Raw genomic sequence first — 15,265 nt, forward strand, 5'->3', positions numbered from 1 at the left:
TTAACAAAAAATCATTATTATTATTATTCTTATTGAAAAAAGAGGAACAAAATTGAGAAGCTAGACTTCACATATCAAATGACTTGTTCATACAACATAAGAATCAATAGAGTGAGTTATAGGTAAAACAAGTGGCAATTATGGAGGCCACAGAAATAAAGAGCGAAGGAAGAAGGGTGGCATTCAAGAGCCTACTCTCGCCTAGGAATCCAGCCAGGGTTATTGTGCCATCAGCAATTACACGAGCTATCGTCCCAGCTTCAGTTGAGAGTAGCCCACCATTGTAGGTTCCACGGGAAAGCCTGGATGACATGACTTGAGATAGCAGTGACAAGTTCACCCCTGGAGGGAAAGAAAAAATTCATTCATTAAGTCATGAAGCTGGTCAGACTGGAATCTCCAAAACTCAGTTACCAAAGTTAACGTCTAGATCATAACTAAAAGCCAACGTCATCTCTTTGTAGATATCTTTTGTGTCAACAGATGCCATTTAATCTTCAAAGTACTGCATTATTCACAGCAAATTTTGTTCATCTTAATAATGAAGGATATCATGAGAAGATGCTTCAACAGACCTTCAAGGTGAGAATAATTTTAGCATTGATGGACTGTTTATTTTATTTTACTTGCAGAAGTTATATGCAAGGCCTTGATTATCCGGGGGTTTACAGAGGAATAATACAAACTAGTTTGCATGGGAAAAAGTTGTGCAATTTCCAGAAAGTGCTTCATGTTTGTTTTTAATCATCCACAGGAGATCACTTTCCCCTTTATCAATCCACCATTATGTGCAAAAATTCTGGATTCAATAATTTCTCACCTTCAAGTACTTCAGCAGAGACGAACGTGATTAATCCTGAGCAGACATATTGTGGAACAGTGTATGCATTTACGAATTTGAAGCTAAGGATTACTCCTATGCAAACCATAACTTCCGATGCCAATAAAATTTGCCTGCAAAAAGATTAATACGGAAGAAATCTATCAGTAGGATATAAAAAAAATTTCAAGAGCTTTGTATGAGGAAACATGGAAACAATAGAATGCTATACAAAAAGGAGTCCAAGGCATGGTTCCTGTATGAAGATTTACCTGTCCTCAAACATGTTACTAATGTAGCTTCCAACAACAATATTTACTGGAAGAACTGTTAGGCCTAGACATGCAAGAAAAATTGCCACTGTGCTTGTTGACCAACCAAAGTAGTATGAGGTAATTACACTCGATTCTGAGAGTAAAATCTCCATGGCATATTTTAGCATGAAATATATCAACAACTGAACCTGATGACATCAAAGATATTTAGATAAGTAATCATGTAAACATCTATAAATTCATTACACGTAGTTGAAGCACTTTGAGTGGGTAAGATAAAAAGAAATAGAAAATCCCAATAAGTTCCCAACAAAGTATGCTAACTAAATCCATGATGTCAGGCATGATCTTGAATGATCAATCAACAGCACTATGGAAGTGAAATTTCATTCACAGTCCACAGCCAAAAAAAAAAAAAAAATCTTGTACAAATATTAGTACAAGGCACTATACCATCTCCTTAACTCCATAAGAAACCCACTTGATTCAGCAGGCTGGAAATGTCCTTTTCTCTTTCAAAGGAAAAAGTCCAAAAGGACAAATCCCTAGAATTCCAACAATTTTTCTATTAGCCAACCAGCCATCTAACTGTCAAAACTGCTTTGTTTTGCCAGTCTATAATCTAGAATCCTCTGTTAGTTCCTAGCAACCAGCTATCATTTCTTTCTAGCTCACCTTTCAGGACTTTGATCGTGTAAGCCATGTCCTTTTCTGTGCATATTGCTTTGAGGATTTCATTTGCTGCATATTTCGTATTCATTATTTGTGACTGTTTTGAGTTTACTTTACTGTAGAGGAACCTCACAAGAAGTCTAATAGCTTGCGTGCTAGCTTACAAGTAGGTCACTTGCTTCAAGTGTCAATTCATCATGAAGAAACTTTTAACTATTTGAGAAATAAGTTGTCCTCATCTAAGAGAAATTATGCTTGCAGAGTGAATTGACAGTTGAATTTCTATGCAGGAACCAACAACTATGCTATGTGACACAAGTGTTCTACAGAATTCTATTCCTTGGTAAAAGTGACTTGATTGAATTACCAAGGTCTGAATGTTCACATACCTTTACAGAGGGCGTAAGTAGCCTGTATGCTGAAGTAATTGAATTGGCAGGCTGTCGAGATTCTTCAGGAGCTTCTTCACTGCCATCACATTCTCCATCAGCATTTTCATCTTCTTGCTTGCCTTCTGAACTCAACAGTAATGGTTGTTTAAGACCCTTCTCAAGCGCATCATTTTCCCAAGGTCCTGTCACTAGAAGAGCCAAAATTTGGATTTTTATCTATTGATGAAATATTTTCATAATGTTGATTGGAATGATTATGTAGGCAAAAGAGCAGAAGTAACTTTAGTGTGGTTCAGACAATTCTGGCCATACCACCAACAGTGACTTTGCCAAATAAATAATATTTGCGAAAAAAGAAAATTTTAAGAACCAGAAGTAGCAAGAGAAGTCAGCATACCGGCATTAGATTCCTGCATTACATTGTTCTCTTCAGTCTCATGAGAAGGTTCTCTAAATGTTATCCACAACAATATGAGATATATAAGCCAACCCAGAGTCATAACCCAGCCAGGCAAAGTGACTTGGTTGAATGTAAACTTGTAAATTTTAAAATTAGTTTGAAGCAAGCCAGCAAGAGCGGGACCACAAGCCATTCCGAGAGCACTGGCACTAACAAAACCAGCTGATGCCTGCATGCGAATTCTAAGTGGCACACAATCACTGATGTATCGCCGGTTAACAGCTCTAGCAGAACCAAATCTGCATAGCAAGAAGTACAATTAGATCAACCTATAGTATGAGATACAAATAACATATCATCTGTGAATCTTTCATCATCTAACTTGAAGTCAATTAATTCTCATGCAATATTTAGCATATGTAAAATGAGTTTCAAGCTATATCAAACAACAAGGATCGGTCCCACATTAAATTCCTAGTAAATTCAAATTGCTTAAAAATTTAAAATATGATTTTTTAGGAAGTTTTAACATAGGTTCTTTCTTAGTGAAAAAAACAACTAGAAACCACATAATGAAAATATTCTCATGACGTAAATAGACATGAAAATTTGAAGAGGAAGAAAGTTACTTACCCACAGAATAAACGGCCGACTAAAAGAAGTGTTATTGACTTATAATCAAGTGCCATTGCATACATGGAATTTCCCACAAGAAGAACAATACTGCTGAATACTAGAGGTCTAAAGTACGATTTATTTGACCAAGCACTGAAATACACTGAAGAAAACACCTGCGCAACAGCCATTGCCCCAATCACAACACCACAAACTGTTGCTGGAGCTCCAAGCATTGCCGAGTAGTCATCAGCTGTGGGGACAATTATATATGTGTTGACCATATAAAGAAATGTGTTCAATAAGTTCAAGACAAGTGACATAAAATGGTATCTTTGATCATCAGCACGTTCCTCAGTAGTAGCAGGTAGCTCTTCTTGCATGATGAGAGCATGTTGTGCCAAAAAGTTAAGGAAGTTTGTTGAGTGAGTGACCCTGTCTACGGCTGCTTTCAATGAATCAACAACAGGATCCTGTAGATTAATAAGAAGAAACACCATACAAGTCCACAAGTTAATGACAACTGAGCAGCTAAAGCATCAACCACAAGAAGGTTCCAGGAAACTTTAAGAATGAAAGGGGGGGAAAACCACAATGCAAATTTTATGTAGATTAAAATTAACAGAGACCTGGAAGGGAAGAGCAGGCTCATCATAGATGGATAAGTAGCTTCCCTGATGTTCCTGAAGTTCATGAAGATTGCGAGATATGGCTCCAATAACAGCTCCTAAACCCTGCAAATTCCAGTATTATTCAGTAAGAAGTTACTAACATTTAGACTATATTTCTAACGAGAATAAGAATGCCATATTACCACATGCTTTAAAACTTGCTGCAGAAGAGAATAAGGATGATTAGCACGGGTTTTAACATAGTAATCAGTGAATCTATACCCAAAGCGTTTATCAAACTTCTTCAGTATCTTACGCAGACCGATAGAATTTATCTCAACAAAATAGAGAAGCTTTAATAAATCTTGGCCTATCGCTCTATAGGCCTCTCGTAATTGGGTTATTTGAGATATATCTGGCTGTTGCTCAAGAGCCTCCTGCTGCTCATTGAGCTTGGCAATCCTACTTGCAAGTAGCCCTTGTTGCTCCAAGAGAAAAAGGACAATCTTCTCAATCTGAAATTGTTATTACAAGAAATAATTTAACATGAATCCATATTCAAACTCAAGATACTAATTGCACTTGAAATTTTATGAGAATCTCATGAAGTATCTTAAATGTGCCACAAAGTTTCTGCACTGGTACACAATTGAGAAGTGGTTGTCAAAACACAAGCAAAATACCCACATACAAACACAATATATTTTTGTACAGACATACTGTTATCTATTGCATGCAGCCATGCCAACTTCATGCCTCTGTGGACAGCAAATAAATATGTTTCCCCCACGAATATTAATCAATTCCACCTTATCTCTTTCAACAGAATATAAAAGAACAAACAGGACTAATCATCAAAATAATATTTATAATAATTGTACCTCAATGTTTTATGTAGGTTCCCATATATCAATGTTCATTTCACAGCTTGTCCAAGAGGTGTAAGAACTCTTCCTGCCAGTTAGCAGAAAATAACGAATTCTGTGCTTCATATTAAAGCTTTGAAGGCTGTTCGATGGCATTTCAAAGTTAAAAATTTTGGATCATGCTTCAGGATTAATTTCATCCAAAAACGTTCCCATTACTTCACCGATACATCCTTCATTTAGTAATTTCAGCAGATAAACAAATGGAATGACAAGTTGAATGCATGACTCAAAACCCAACTCCAGAAGAAGCATCTAAATCTAAAAACCTAGAGAGGTCATCAAATCGCAAATTCTTAGTCAAAGTTCTATACAGAATCAGTTTTGACGGAATGACTGTTTATTCAATGACTAGTTTGTTAGTAGACTAAGAGGGTGCAGCATTGCAAATATGTTATTAAAGGCTCAAGGCGCACTAAGGCGCCAAGGGGTCCTGGAGCCTAGACGCAAGATGCAAGGTGAAGGCACACGCCTGAGCGAGATGAAGCGCAAAAAAATAAAAAAAAATAAATATGAATATTCCATCAAACTTCAAATAACATAAAACTAAAAATAATAATAACAAATAAGCATTCAAGTACTGAATTATTAAAACTTTAATAGTCTTTTAATCTTTCATAACTAAAGTTAAGAAATTATAAAGTAACTATATTTTCTTCATCTTTTTCTACCACTTCATCCTCTTAATATTCATCTTCAAAATCAATATTTTCATCATTTCCCTCACCTTTAAGAACTAAAGGAATATTAACTTTTTTTTTTTTTAAAAGATAATGAGTGGTAGTGTTGAAAATGAAAATATGAGAGGTTTGTAATCCTGAGTATGTTAGTTTGATGAGATTTTGGTGACTAGTTATCACCAACGATACTAATTTTAAAAAATTCTAGATCAACAAATTTCGAGTTGGGTGGTAGTGCTTTTTGTCAATGGAAGTACTCACCGAATGTAAAAATAAAAAAGGCATGCCTTTCTAGCCCTGCCCTGGAACAAGGCTCACGCCTAGGCGCATAAGGCAAGGGCCTGGTGAATGTTGCCCGCCTTTCTCCTGTAGAGGCGCTAGGACTGGAGCCTGGAGCCTGAGGTGCGCCTTTAATAACTATGGCACATAACATGATGCTATTCAGGTTTTCCAAGAAAAAATATGCCCACAAACTTCAGATATATGCACACAGACATGCATGTGAGCACATAGATTGAGGTAAGCCCAAATACACACAACTTCAGTACCTGATTATCTAGCATCCTTGAGAAATCCTTAAGAACATGCCTGCGATCTTGTGTTCCAACTTCGATTTGTTGAGCATATTGCCTCACTTTCTTCTTCATCAGTTTATAGTTGATATAATATCTGAAGGAAAAGAGATGTATAAGAAAATAAACAAATCTAAAATATTAACATCAAGGGAGCATAAAGAGAATGCTTTACTAGTATAGCCCACAATGCACCTGAAAATTCGACTTCACTTATTCATATGAAATAATTATCCCAACCTTGCTACCTTGCACTGAATCCTTCTCTCTCTATCATCCTACTTATATGTATAATGTATGTAATTTTAATTGGAATAAGTCCTTTTTTTTTTATGTAGTCCCCATCTGTTAAAAAATTTGTGTTCAATCATATATCTTACAATAAAAGCCATAATAATGACTCCAAAGCAAAGCCATAATGATAAATTGTATTCATTTGCTACCTCTGCATAGCAACCATCCAAGAATGAAATATTTTACAAAAACTAGATTAAACTACTCTTCTAAACTACAAGATGCTTTTCAGAAAATAATGCCCGTCAAATTGTTAAGGCGCTATCTCAAAGCAATGCATGCTAGAATATACATTGATAAATTAGACATACCCCTGCCATTCTTGAATTTGTCGCTCCTTCAACTTTTTCCCAAAGGCAACCATCTTTCACTGCAATAAGAAAGAACTGTAGGAAACTTACATGAGAGTGGAGAAAGACACAACAGCATTATCACCATAAAATTGCATTTAGTGAAGCCAATGAAACCAACACTTTATATTTAAATTGCTAATTTTTTTTCCCATATCAAAGCAAATAGACATATACAAACCAAACATAAATCACATCAACTATGATTGCCAACATCTGCTTTTTGAGGACATAATTTCATGTCATTGCTACATAGCTTAAATATTACAAGCACATTTTTTATGCAGGAAAAAAATAGATAAGAATTACAGCGTGCATGTAGTGCAACATGAACAATTGAAAATACACAAAGGACACTGGTAATGCCATATAGAATTTGTATCAGACATGACCAAGTTGAAACATGTTCCTGGAAGGAACATACGACAACCTACTTTGTTACTAGATTCTGTAAATGATCGAGATATTAGATAGTTCAAACTGATCGATATCTTTACCTTGGAAAGCTGTGAAATGTAAAACTTTTGGCAAAAGCATATAAATGAAGATAACTTGCAACTTTACTATTCATTTAATTCCTTTTTTCACAGTATTTAGATGTTAAACTGGCTGGAGAATTCAGAGACAAATTGACACTCCACAAGTGTCAGTGACCCAGATAACAAGAATTTAAGATAAATTGGCCAACAAATGAACGCAGTTATTTTACAGCAAATAAGCCCAACAGCTACAATTTTTCCATTAGTTTAGAACTCTAGATGGAAACAACAAGAGTCGCTATTTATGACATAGCCTCTCTCTGGAGCGTGAAAAAAAAAAAAGAAACATTTGTGTTTTTCCAGCCCGAAAAGCCAGAAAAGTAAAAGCACATGTATTTAGGTAGCCATTCACAATACATTTAACCAGATTTGCAATCATACCTAACAAAGATGGCAACACTACAGTTCCTCATCCCACAGTCCCAAATGATATAACCCATCGCTTTTCACATTTAACTCGCATCAGAACAACCATACTCACGCAGCAACTTCCTAAACTGCACTAGCACTACTGCTACTGCTGCATCACCCATATGCATTGGGAATATTTAGCACGAAGACAGAGACCAGAGATAGATACATTTCCCACGTAAACAGAGGTCAGAGAATTGCATAATTTCCATACATTTACTTTCACTAAACTTTTCAAACAAATTTTCACTTTCAGGTGTGTATCAGACTATGTATAGGCCAGGCCTTAGACTTTTTGATATAAATGTCTCTTACACAGCCGTGCTTATCACTTTATTAAAAAGCCACCCAATTTGACCAAGTCCGCGCGACTATGCAAGTATGCAGTTTCAGGCATCAGCATATCAACTCTGTTTGTCTCCTTTTTTTTCTTTCCCCGTCCCTGAAATCTAAGGACATAAAACAACTAGCACGGCGCTTGCGATTTAGAAGCAATACTGCTTGCTTTGGCTGTGTAGAGGAATTCGGGAACAGAGAACGAAAATAGACTCGAAAATCAAAATTCAAAAACTGCTTTCGTCCCGATGCAAACTGAACTTATCTAAGCAGCGGCGTAAGGGGAAGAAAAAACAGTCGAACTTTGGAGACTCATTTTCTTTTTCCTTAAAGTTTCTCAGCAACTAAATAACCGTTCAAAATTTATACCAGCTCTGTTTGGTTGCGGAGAAAACTACAGAAGAAAAAAACACGATAAAAAAACAATGGAGCAAATACGATTTGACAAACGACCTAACTTAATATAGCAAGTGACAAGAACTCCAGCTTGTCCTATTTATTTACGTTTCTTGTTGATTTTCTCAGTAAACAAACAAAGAAAAGAATTAAAAAAACTATAAGCAAAGGACATTGCCAGGTTGAAATTCTCGAAACAGACTGTTACGGAGAGAAAGTAGCTTAGATGACCATCAACAAACACCTTCTGAAAAACAGTAATTCATGAAGCAGGAAAACACAGAGAGAGAGAGAGAGATTACGAAAAGCAACAAAGATTTACCTTAAAATGGGATGGAGAGAACAAGAAAAGGATTCTCTCTTGGCGGATCTTTGTATTCCAAAATCCAATGATTGGATAATTCCAGGACGGAATAGGAATTGTTGGAATTGAATGTTGGCAATTAAGGAAAAGCGTGTACCCTGTAGCTCGGCCTTGGAGATGGAGGGGGTCGAACTCTTTCAACACCCAATCAAATCTTTGAAACTAATACTAATCATGATTCGTAAGACAAAGATTTATACGGTTTCGGCATGCCGTGCTGACTCAGCTTACCATATTGCTTCCTAGCTCTCCTGTCAGTTGCCACTGAGTGGTAATAATGTTGGTAATTTTTTTTTTTTATGTGACCTTGATTATGATTTTTTTTCATATATCAGTCTTAAAAAAAGTTTTAACAATACTAAATTAAAGGGAGTTTATTTTCTATGATTAATTTATAAAAAAAATTATAATTAATTTTATTATTATTATTATGTAAAAAATAATAATTTATATATAATAATAAAATATTAAATATATAATAACTCATTAAAGTATTTTACTTTAAAAAAAATAATTATTTATATTATCATCACTCTAAATTATTCACATCAATATTTTACTTATAACTAATTAATAGGGATTATAATAATTTTATTGTATAAAATTTATAAAATTTTATATTATATTTTTAAATTTAAAGATAATTCTATCATGTTTTAAAAATTACGTGATAATTCTTAAAATTTATTAAAAAAGTTTCATTGTAAACCTTGGTTTCTTAGTGTGTATATATATTATTAAAGATCAACAAAAATATTTTAATATATCTCAAGATATATTATTCTTTTGTTGCTGAATTTTATGATGTTTTAATATTTTTTTTAAATATATCTCAAATATTAATTAAAACTACATAAATGAAAAAAATAATTGATTTTTTTTTATTTTTTAACAATATACTTTTACACGTTATAGTTTTTTCCAAAGAAATAAAATGTAACTTATTATTTGATATTATTTTAACTTTAAATAACGTGAAAAAAAAAAAAAAGTTGGACGAAAGAGGCCGGCCCTACATTTTAGAAAGTGGAGTGATACTGTTGTGTACAATGACAACTCGAAAGGTTGCATTTGCGTATGACTAACGTTGAAAATTGTTTAAAATGAAAATAATTTTAATGTGGAAGTATACCTCCCATGATAATAATGTTTGAAATATTATTAGCATTAGTATCATGAACAAATTCAGAATTGGGTATTTCCAAGAAATTTCTTTATTTTCCACTCAAATTTATGTGTAACATGCATCCCTTTAGGTTCTTTGATGGCACCAAATTAATAATCATATATATAATTAGGTACTTCGTTCTCTAACACTATGTTTGGAAAGGAGGAAAAAAAAAATAAAAAAATAAAAAATGAAAATAAAAAATATTTTTTTTTCTTCTTGTTTGAATTAAGAGAGGAAATTATTAGAGAAAAAGTTATTTTATGAATAATAAAATTACAACTTTACCCTTAAATTAAAAAAAAATTATTAAATATAGGGGTATTTTATATTTTTAAATATTTTTCTCCTACTTTCCTCTCATTTTGAAGAGAAAAGAGAAAAAGACAAAATATTTTTATTTTCCTTCTAATATTTTCCCTCCTCCTTTATTTTCTACTCAATCCAAATAAAATAATAAAAAATAAATTTATTTTTCCCTCTTATTTTCCTCCATTCACAAACATACTCTAAAGTGCTAAACATTCTCTTGTCGATTATTTTTGTTTTTTATTATTTCAATTTGATGCTAAATAACACAAACCCAGCTAGCTAACACTAATTTAAATTATTTGTACAACAATATATAATCAATGTCCCATTTAAAATACATTCACCACATGGGGTTTTTGTCTTTACAGCCATATATTTCTTAATCATTGCTAGCATATGGTGACTGGGCAACCCATAGCTCCAAATTGTGCTTATTCTTTCAACCTTATTTTATATAGTTCATGTGATGAATGTATTTCAAATTTTATAATCTGCTGCTCATGCATTGTGCAATTAATGTGCGCATCACCACCATGTGACGACCAATATGAGGGAGTTTTTATAGAAATTCTCTCTTTTCAACTGAAAATGACATTAATTAAAAGAAATAAATCAAATATTTAATATTGTATACTATAGTGTAAATAACAACATTTAATTTATATAAGACTTGGAACTCTTGTTGCTGCTTATTAAATTAAACCGACATTAATTAATATGAAAACTTTATTTTTAAACATTTGGAGGAAAATTTAAAAATATCTCCAAGAAAAAATTTTAAAAATAATAATAATAACGAACGTACATGACAAAAATATTTATGCAAGATGTGGATCTAATAAACGTACGCGCGCAAACACTCACAAGTTGGCCTTAATGGGTCGGAATTTTTTTTTTTTAGCTATTTATCATAATTGTTGTTGTTATTGTTAGGGCTGAGCAGAATTCGGTTCAAATCGAAAAATCGAATCGAATCGAGTCAATTCGGTTCAATCGGTTTGATTTTAAAATTAAATCGGTTCGGTTTGGCTTTACATTATAAAAATCGATCAAAACAAACCAAATTGAATAATAATTTATATAGTCAAATCAAACTAAATCAAACCGAATTGATTTTTGAATTGATTTATTTTTATGGAAAATTTATGAATTATATTTAATTATATATATATATTAATTGTTTAATTTCATTGATTAATGGTTATTAGGTTCAAATCAAAGTTAAAATTAGACCAAATAACTTGAAAATCAAGTCTTAATTAAAAAATAATAAAAAATCAAACCGATCGGTTTAAACCGAACCGAAATAGAGCGATTCGGTTCGATTCGGTTTTTCACCCATTTCGGTTCGGTTCGGTTTCTAAAATTTACGGTTCAGTTTTTATAATTTAATTCGGTTCGGTTCGGTTCGGTTTGAACCGAATGCTCACCCCTAGTTATTGTTATTAATAAAATTTAAATTAAAACATGGATAAACATATATCTGAATTAAGCTAACTGCCATTAGTATCTAATTCCCATGTGAAATAGTGTTGTTAATTATTCTATCAATAATCGATAATTGATGTCTCCATTATGAGAAAAAGGAAATAAGATATACTCTGAACCTTTTTAGAAGGTTTAAATAAGTTCATTTTAAATTTTTTGTTTAAATTAATCTTTAAAATTTTAATTAAGATCAAATTAATTCTGTTTTGATAAAATATTATTTTCATTAATTTTAAATTTTAAAATTATTTATTATTTCAAATTAAATTAAAAATAAAAATTATAGAACACATTCATATCCCACCTTCAAAACCCAGAAATTCACCCAAAAATTACCAAAAAATCCTCCAAACAACAAGATCACCTTCAAACAGATTCAAGAACATCTTCAAAACCCAGAAATTCAATAAAAAAAATCATTGATAAAAAAAAAACTACAACATAGTTCATCTTTTATGCCAAGGTTGTCCAATTTTGGATCTACAGTAGCTTTGTTGCACAATTGTTGGAGACCAAAAAACCCATTGAATATACCTAATTAATTAATTCCCATAAAGAATGGCTCAAAGCTACTCTTTTCTTCCAATATTGACCATAGTGCTGAATCATCCTAGTAGACCAAAAGAAGAAACAAGTTTGTTTATGCAAATAACTTTGCAATAACTTTGCAATATCATAAGAAAGAAGCCTCCTCTCTCCATTTTTTTCCTAACCCCAAATCAAAGAGACCCAAAAATGGCTACACCCAAGAGGAAGACTGTCACGATCCAACCTATGGACCGGACCAGCACTAGGCCCTGAGCCGGCATAAAGTTACCAAGGCCCGTAGTAAGCCTTACTGTTCCCAAACCCATGATCGCCATAATTTAGGTGCAACATGCATATAAAAATAATTTAAATTAAAATATTATAATTTTATTTCGGGTCAACTTAACCCAATAATTATCAGAAACTCAAATTAGGGGAGCTCAGCTCAATCAGTTACATCCTTTATAAATTGTTTAAGTATCATACAAATCTTTATTTATTAACCTCAAGAATTTAAATTAACACGATTCCTAACAGGATCTATACCACTGTTAACACATGCAGAGTTCTAAATTACAAATTTAGAGAACAATAATAAAATTAAATAATTATTGATAACCTGTGAGAAAAGAAACAGGTTATTCTAAACAAGGTCTCCTCCTGTAGCCTGAAAAAATAAGGTGAATAGGAGTGAGCGTTCGACTCAGAGAGTAAAATACTAATTTTAACTACAAATTTCTATAGCTATGTAAAGTTAATGCATCATAAGGAGTGAAATACAATATCATCAAAATTTTTATACAAATCACATCATAATAATAAAAAGGTAATTTGGAGCACTCACACATCCAACACTATTCAAACAGTACATATATGGGAGTTGATCCCCTATACAGCTCTCTTAAACCAACCTCTGCCAACGAGTGTCTCTCAAGTCGGACTTTCGCTTAAATAAACCAAATGCGGGGTCCCAGCGAGTGTCTCTCAAGCCGTGTCTACCCCGACTTATCCATAAAGGACCGGGTCCTAGCAAGTGTCTCTCAAGCCGTGTCTATCCGTCCTGTCCATATCCAATACCATACCACACGCACGCCAACGCACGCATGCTGCTCCAAATTACCACAAATAACATCTATGGCACTTCATCAATTATGAATGCAATATAAAATATGCCTAATGTTTAACTATATAAATATATATTTATAAATGATGTATGGGCATGCTTGAACATATAATAATATCAAAATTATAATTAAAATTAATATTTTACTCACAGTACATCAGAGACGACGGTAGAGGTTGGGTGAAGGAAGATGGTTGATCCTGATCACCTATGTAATTTTATTGTGAATTTATTAGTGCCAATTCAAATAAAAATAAATTTAAAGAGGCAATTCTAATTTATGTCGAAAATTTGGCAAAATTTCCTCTATACCTAGAACCTATCCAATATGCAAAAAGATTCAAATAACACTTCTAAATTCTCAATTTTCACAATCACATCTCATCAACATTATATGGCCCCTCCTGGGCCCGTCAAATCAAACAATAGTCATAAGCTTGAAAACTTACGTTTTAGTCCCTATAACTGATATTTGTAAAAATCCACTCAAACAAGCTCTAAAAATTCTAAAATTTTTCCCCACTGTCCTTAATAAAGTTATAAAGCTATCGCAAAATGAATTGTAATTTTATAATCACCCATGAATATTTTATTTAAGAATATTACTCAATTCCATAAGTTTCCAACAGCTAACATATTCTTAATTCAACTCAATTCAATATTTACATATTTAAACCTCTATTCTCAATCTTCAACCAATCATATAAAATTTAAATATCATTATCTCATATAATTTTATATGCTCATATGCTAAAAATCTAACTAAAATCCATCTATATTTTTCAAAAATATTATACAATCACTAAAAAATTCAACAAACACCATAGAATATCTCCAAATAATTTTACGTTCATCATATATTTTTCTTAGAATTTTTCTCTAATTTTTCATGTTTAAGAAACACTGCATTTATGCTCCACAGACTGAGAAATAATGAAAATAATCTTACCCGAAACTTATCTGTGTCTCAAAAATTCAAAAAATTTATAAGGAAGCCTCTGGAAGTTGAATCATCCCCAAAGATCGCCGGAGCCACCGCCGAAACCACCGCACACCGTGGCCGGCGACATCTGCCGAAACTTGTTACACCAAAATGTTTCTCTCCTCCTCCTGAGTCCATAAGTTTCGGATTGTCGGAAATCTAGTCGGAAAGTCAAAAAAATCTGATTTTCTCTCTCCTCACCAATGCCGAAAACGGCCACCAAATCCGGCGAGACTGGTCTCATCTGAAAGAGCTCTCTCTTAGGAGTCCATAGCCATTGGAATCACTCTAATCGGATGTCAGGATCGCCGGATATGAGTATTCAAAGTTTGGGACCCATTTTTTTTTCTCTCTCTCTCTTCATTGTTGGCCGGATTCTGGGCTGCTGCCGCCACTGGTGACATCGCTGGTGAGTGTGGAGCCACTTGGGAGGTCACCGGAGAAGAAAAGAAGAAGAAGAGAGGAATTGAAGGGGGGGGGGAGAAAATCCTCCCGTTTTTCTTTTGAAATTTTATTATTATTATTATTATTATTTTATTTTTAATAATGTGACTGGCAGTGATAGTGGAATCCACTGTCACACGCCAAGTCCCATCCCTTTTTTTTTAATTATTTTTATAATATATAATAATAATATATAAAAATAATACTTTTTGGGTATAACTTAATAGGTTCAAAATTCTTTTCAATTGGGTTCTAAATACAATTTTGTATATAATTAGACAATAAAGAAAATAATGATAATAAACATAGTAATGATAATTATTATAATATTTATAAAATTAATAACAATTTAATCAAACTATATTATGATAATTGATTTAATATTAATGTATAAAACTAACCATTTCAATTAAAATTAGACTATTTAATAATTATAAATTAGGCAGATAATATTAAATTAATATTTTAATACCATATAAAAATATAAAATTTGTAATTTAAAATTCAAGTTATTACAATCTTCCATCCTTAGGAAAAATTCGTTCTCGAATTTTCGAATAAACCGAG

General features: G+C 32.8%; 1 protein-coding gene across 6 annotated transcripts; it reads right to left on the reverse strand.

Annotated features, from left to right (window-relative positions):
• Positions 1-8,944, reverse strand: LOC110645061 (SPX domain-containing membrane protein At4g22990). 6 transcript variants are annotated; one of them, XM_021798065.2, is made up of 12 exons: positions 8,612-8,944; positions 8,468-8,533; positions 6,569-6,627; positions 5,940-6,060; positions 3,989-4,300; positions 3,804-3,908; positions 3,193-3,647; positions 2,557-2,858; positions 2,157-2,347; positions 1,093-1,283; positions 821-954; positions 1-342 (listed from the first exon to the last, which is right to left on the reverse strand). In XM_021798065.2, exons 3-12 carry the CDS (start codon positions 6,619-6,621, stop codon positions 104-106), a joined length of 2,103 nt encoding a protein of 700 aa, XP_021653757.2. In that variant the 5' UTR covers positions 6,622-6,627; positions 8,468-8,533; positions 8,612-8,944; the 3' UTR covers positions 1-103. The 6 variants fall into 6 exon arrangements, with proteins under 6 accessions (XP_021653757.2, XP_021653760.2, XP_021653758.2 ...); XM_021798068.2 differs by lacking the exon at positions 8,468-8,533; XM_021798066.2 differs by lacking the exon at positions 8,468-8,533 and having other exon boundaries at positions 6,569-6,643.
• Between the last annotated feature and the right edge of the window lie 6,321 nt (positions 8,945-15,265).

This window comes from Hevea brasiliensis, chromosome 16, assembly GCF_030052815.1.
Source record: "Hevea brasiliensis isolate MT/VB/25A 57/8 chromosome 16, ASM3005281v1, whole genome shotgun sequence".
NCBI classification, from domain to species: Eukaryota; Viridiplantae; Streptophyta; class Magnoliopsida; order Malpighiales; family Euphorbiaceae; genus Hevea; species Hevea brasiliensis.

What these genes read in the sequence shown, in the direction of transcription:
- LOC110645061 (XM_021798068.2), bottom strand. Translation starts at nt 6,621, where the DNA reads ATGGTTGCCTTTGGGAAAAAGTTGAAGGAGCGACAAATTCAAGAATGG. An exon ending in AATGCAGGAATCTAATGCCG is followed by an intron (nt 2,348 to 2,556) that starts GTATGCTGACTT and finishes TGGCTCTTCTAG; the next exon opens with TGACAGGACCTTGGGAAAAT. An exon ending in AGTAACATGTTTGAGGACAG is followed by an intron (nt 955 to 1,092) that starts GTAAATCTTCAT and finishes ATCTTTTTGCAG; the next exon opens with GCAAATTTTATTGGCATCGG.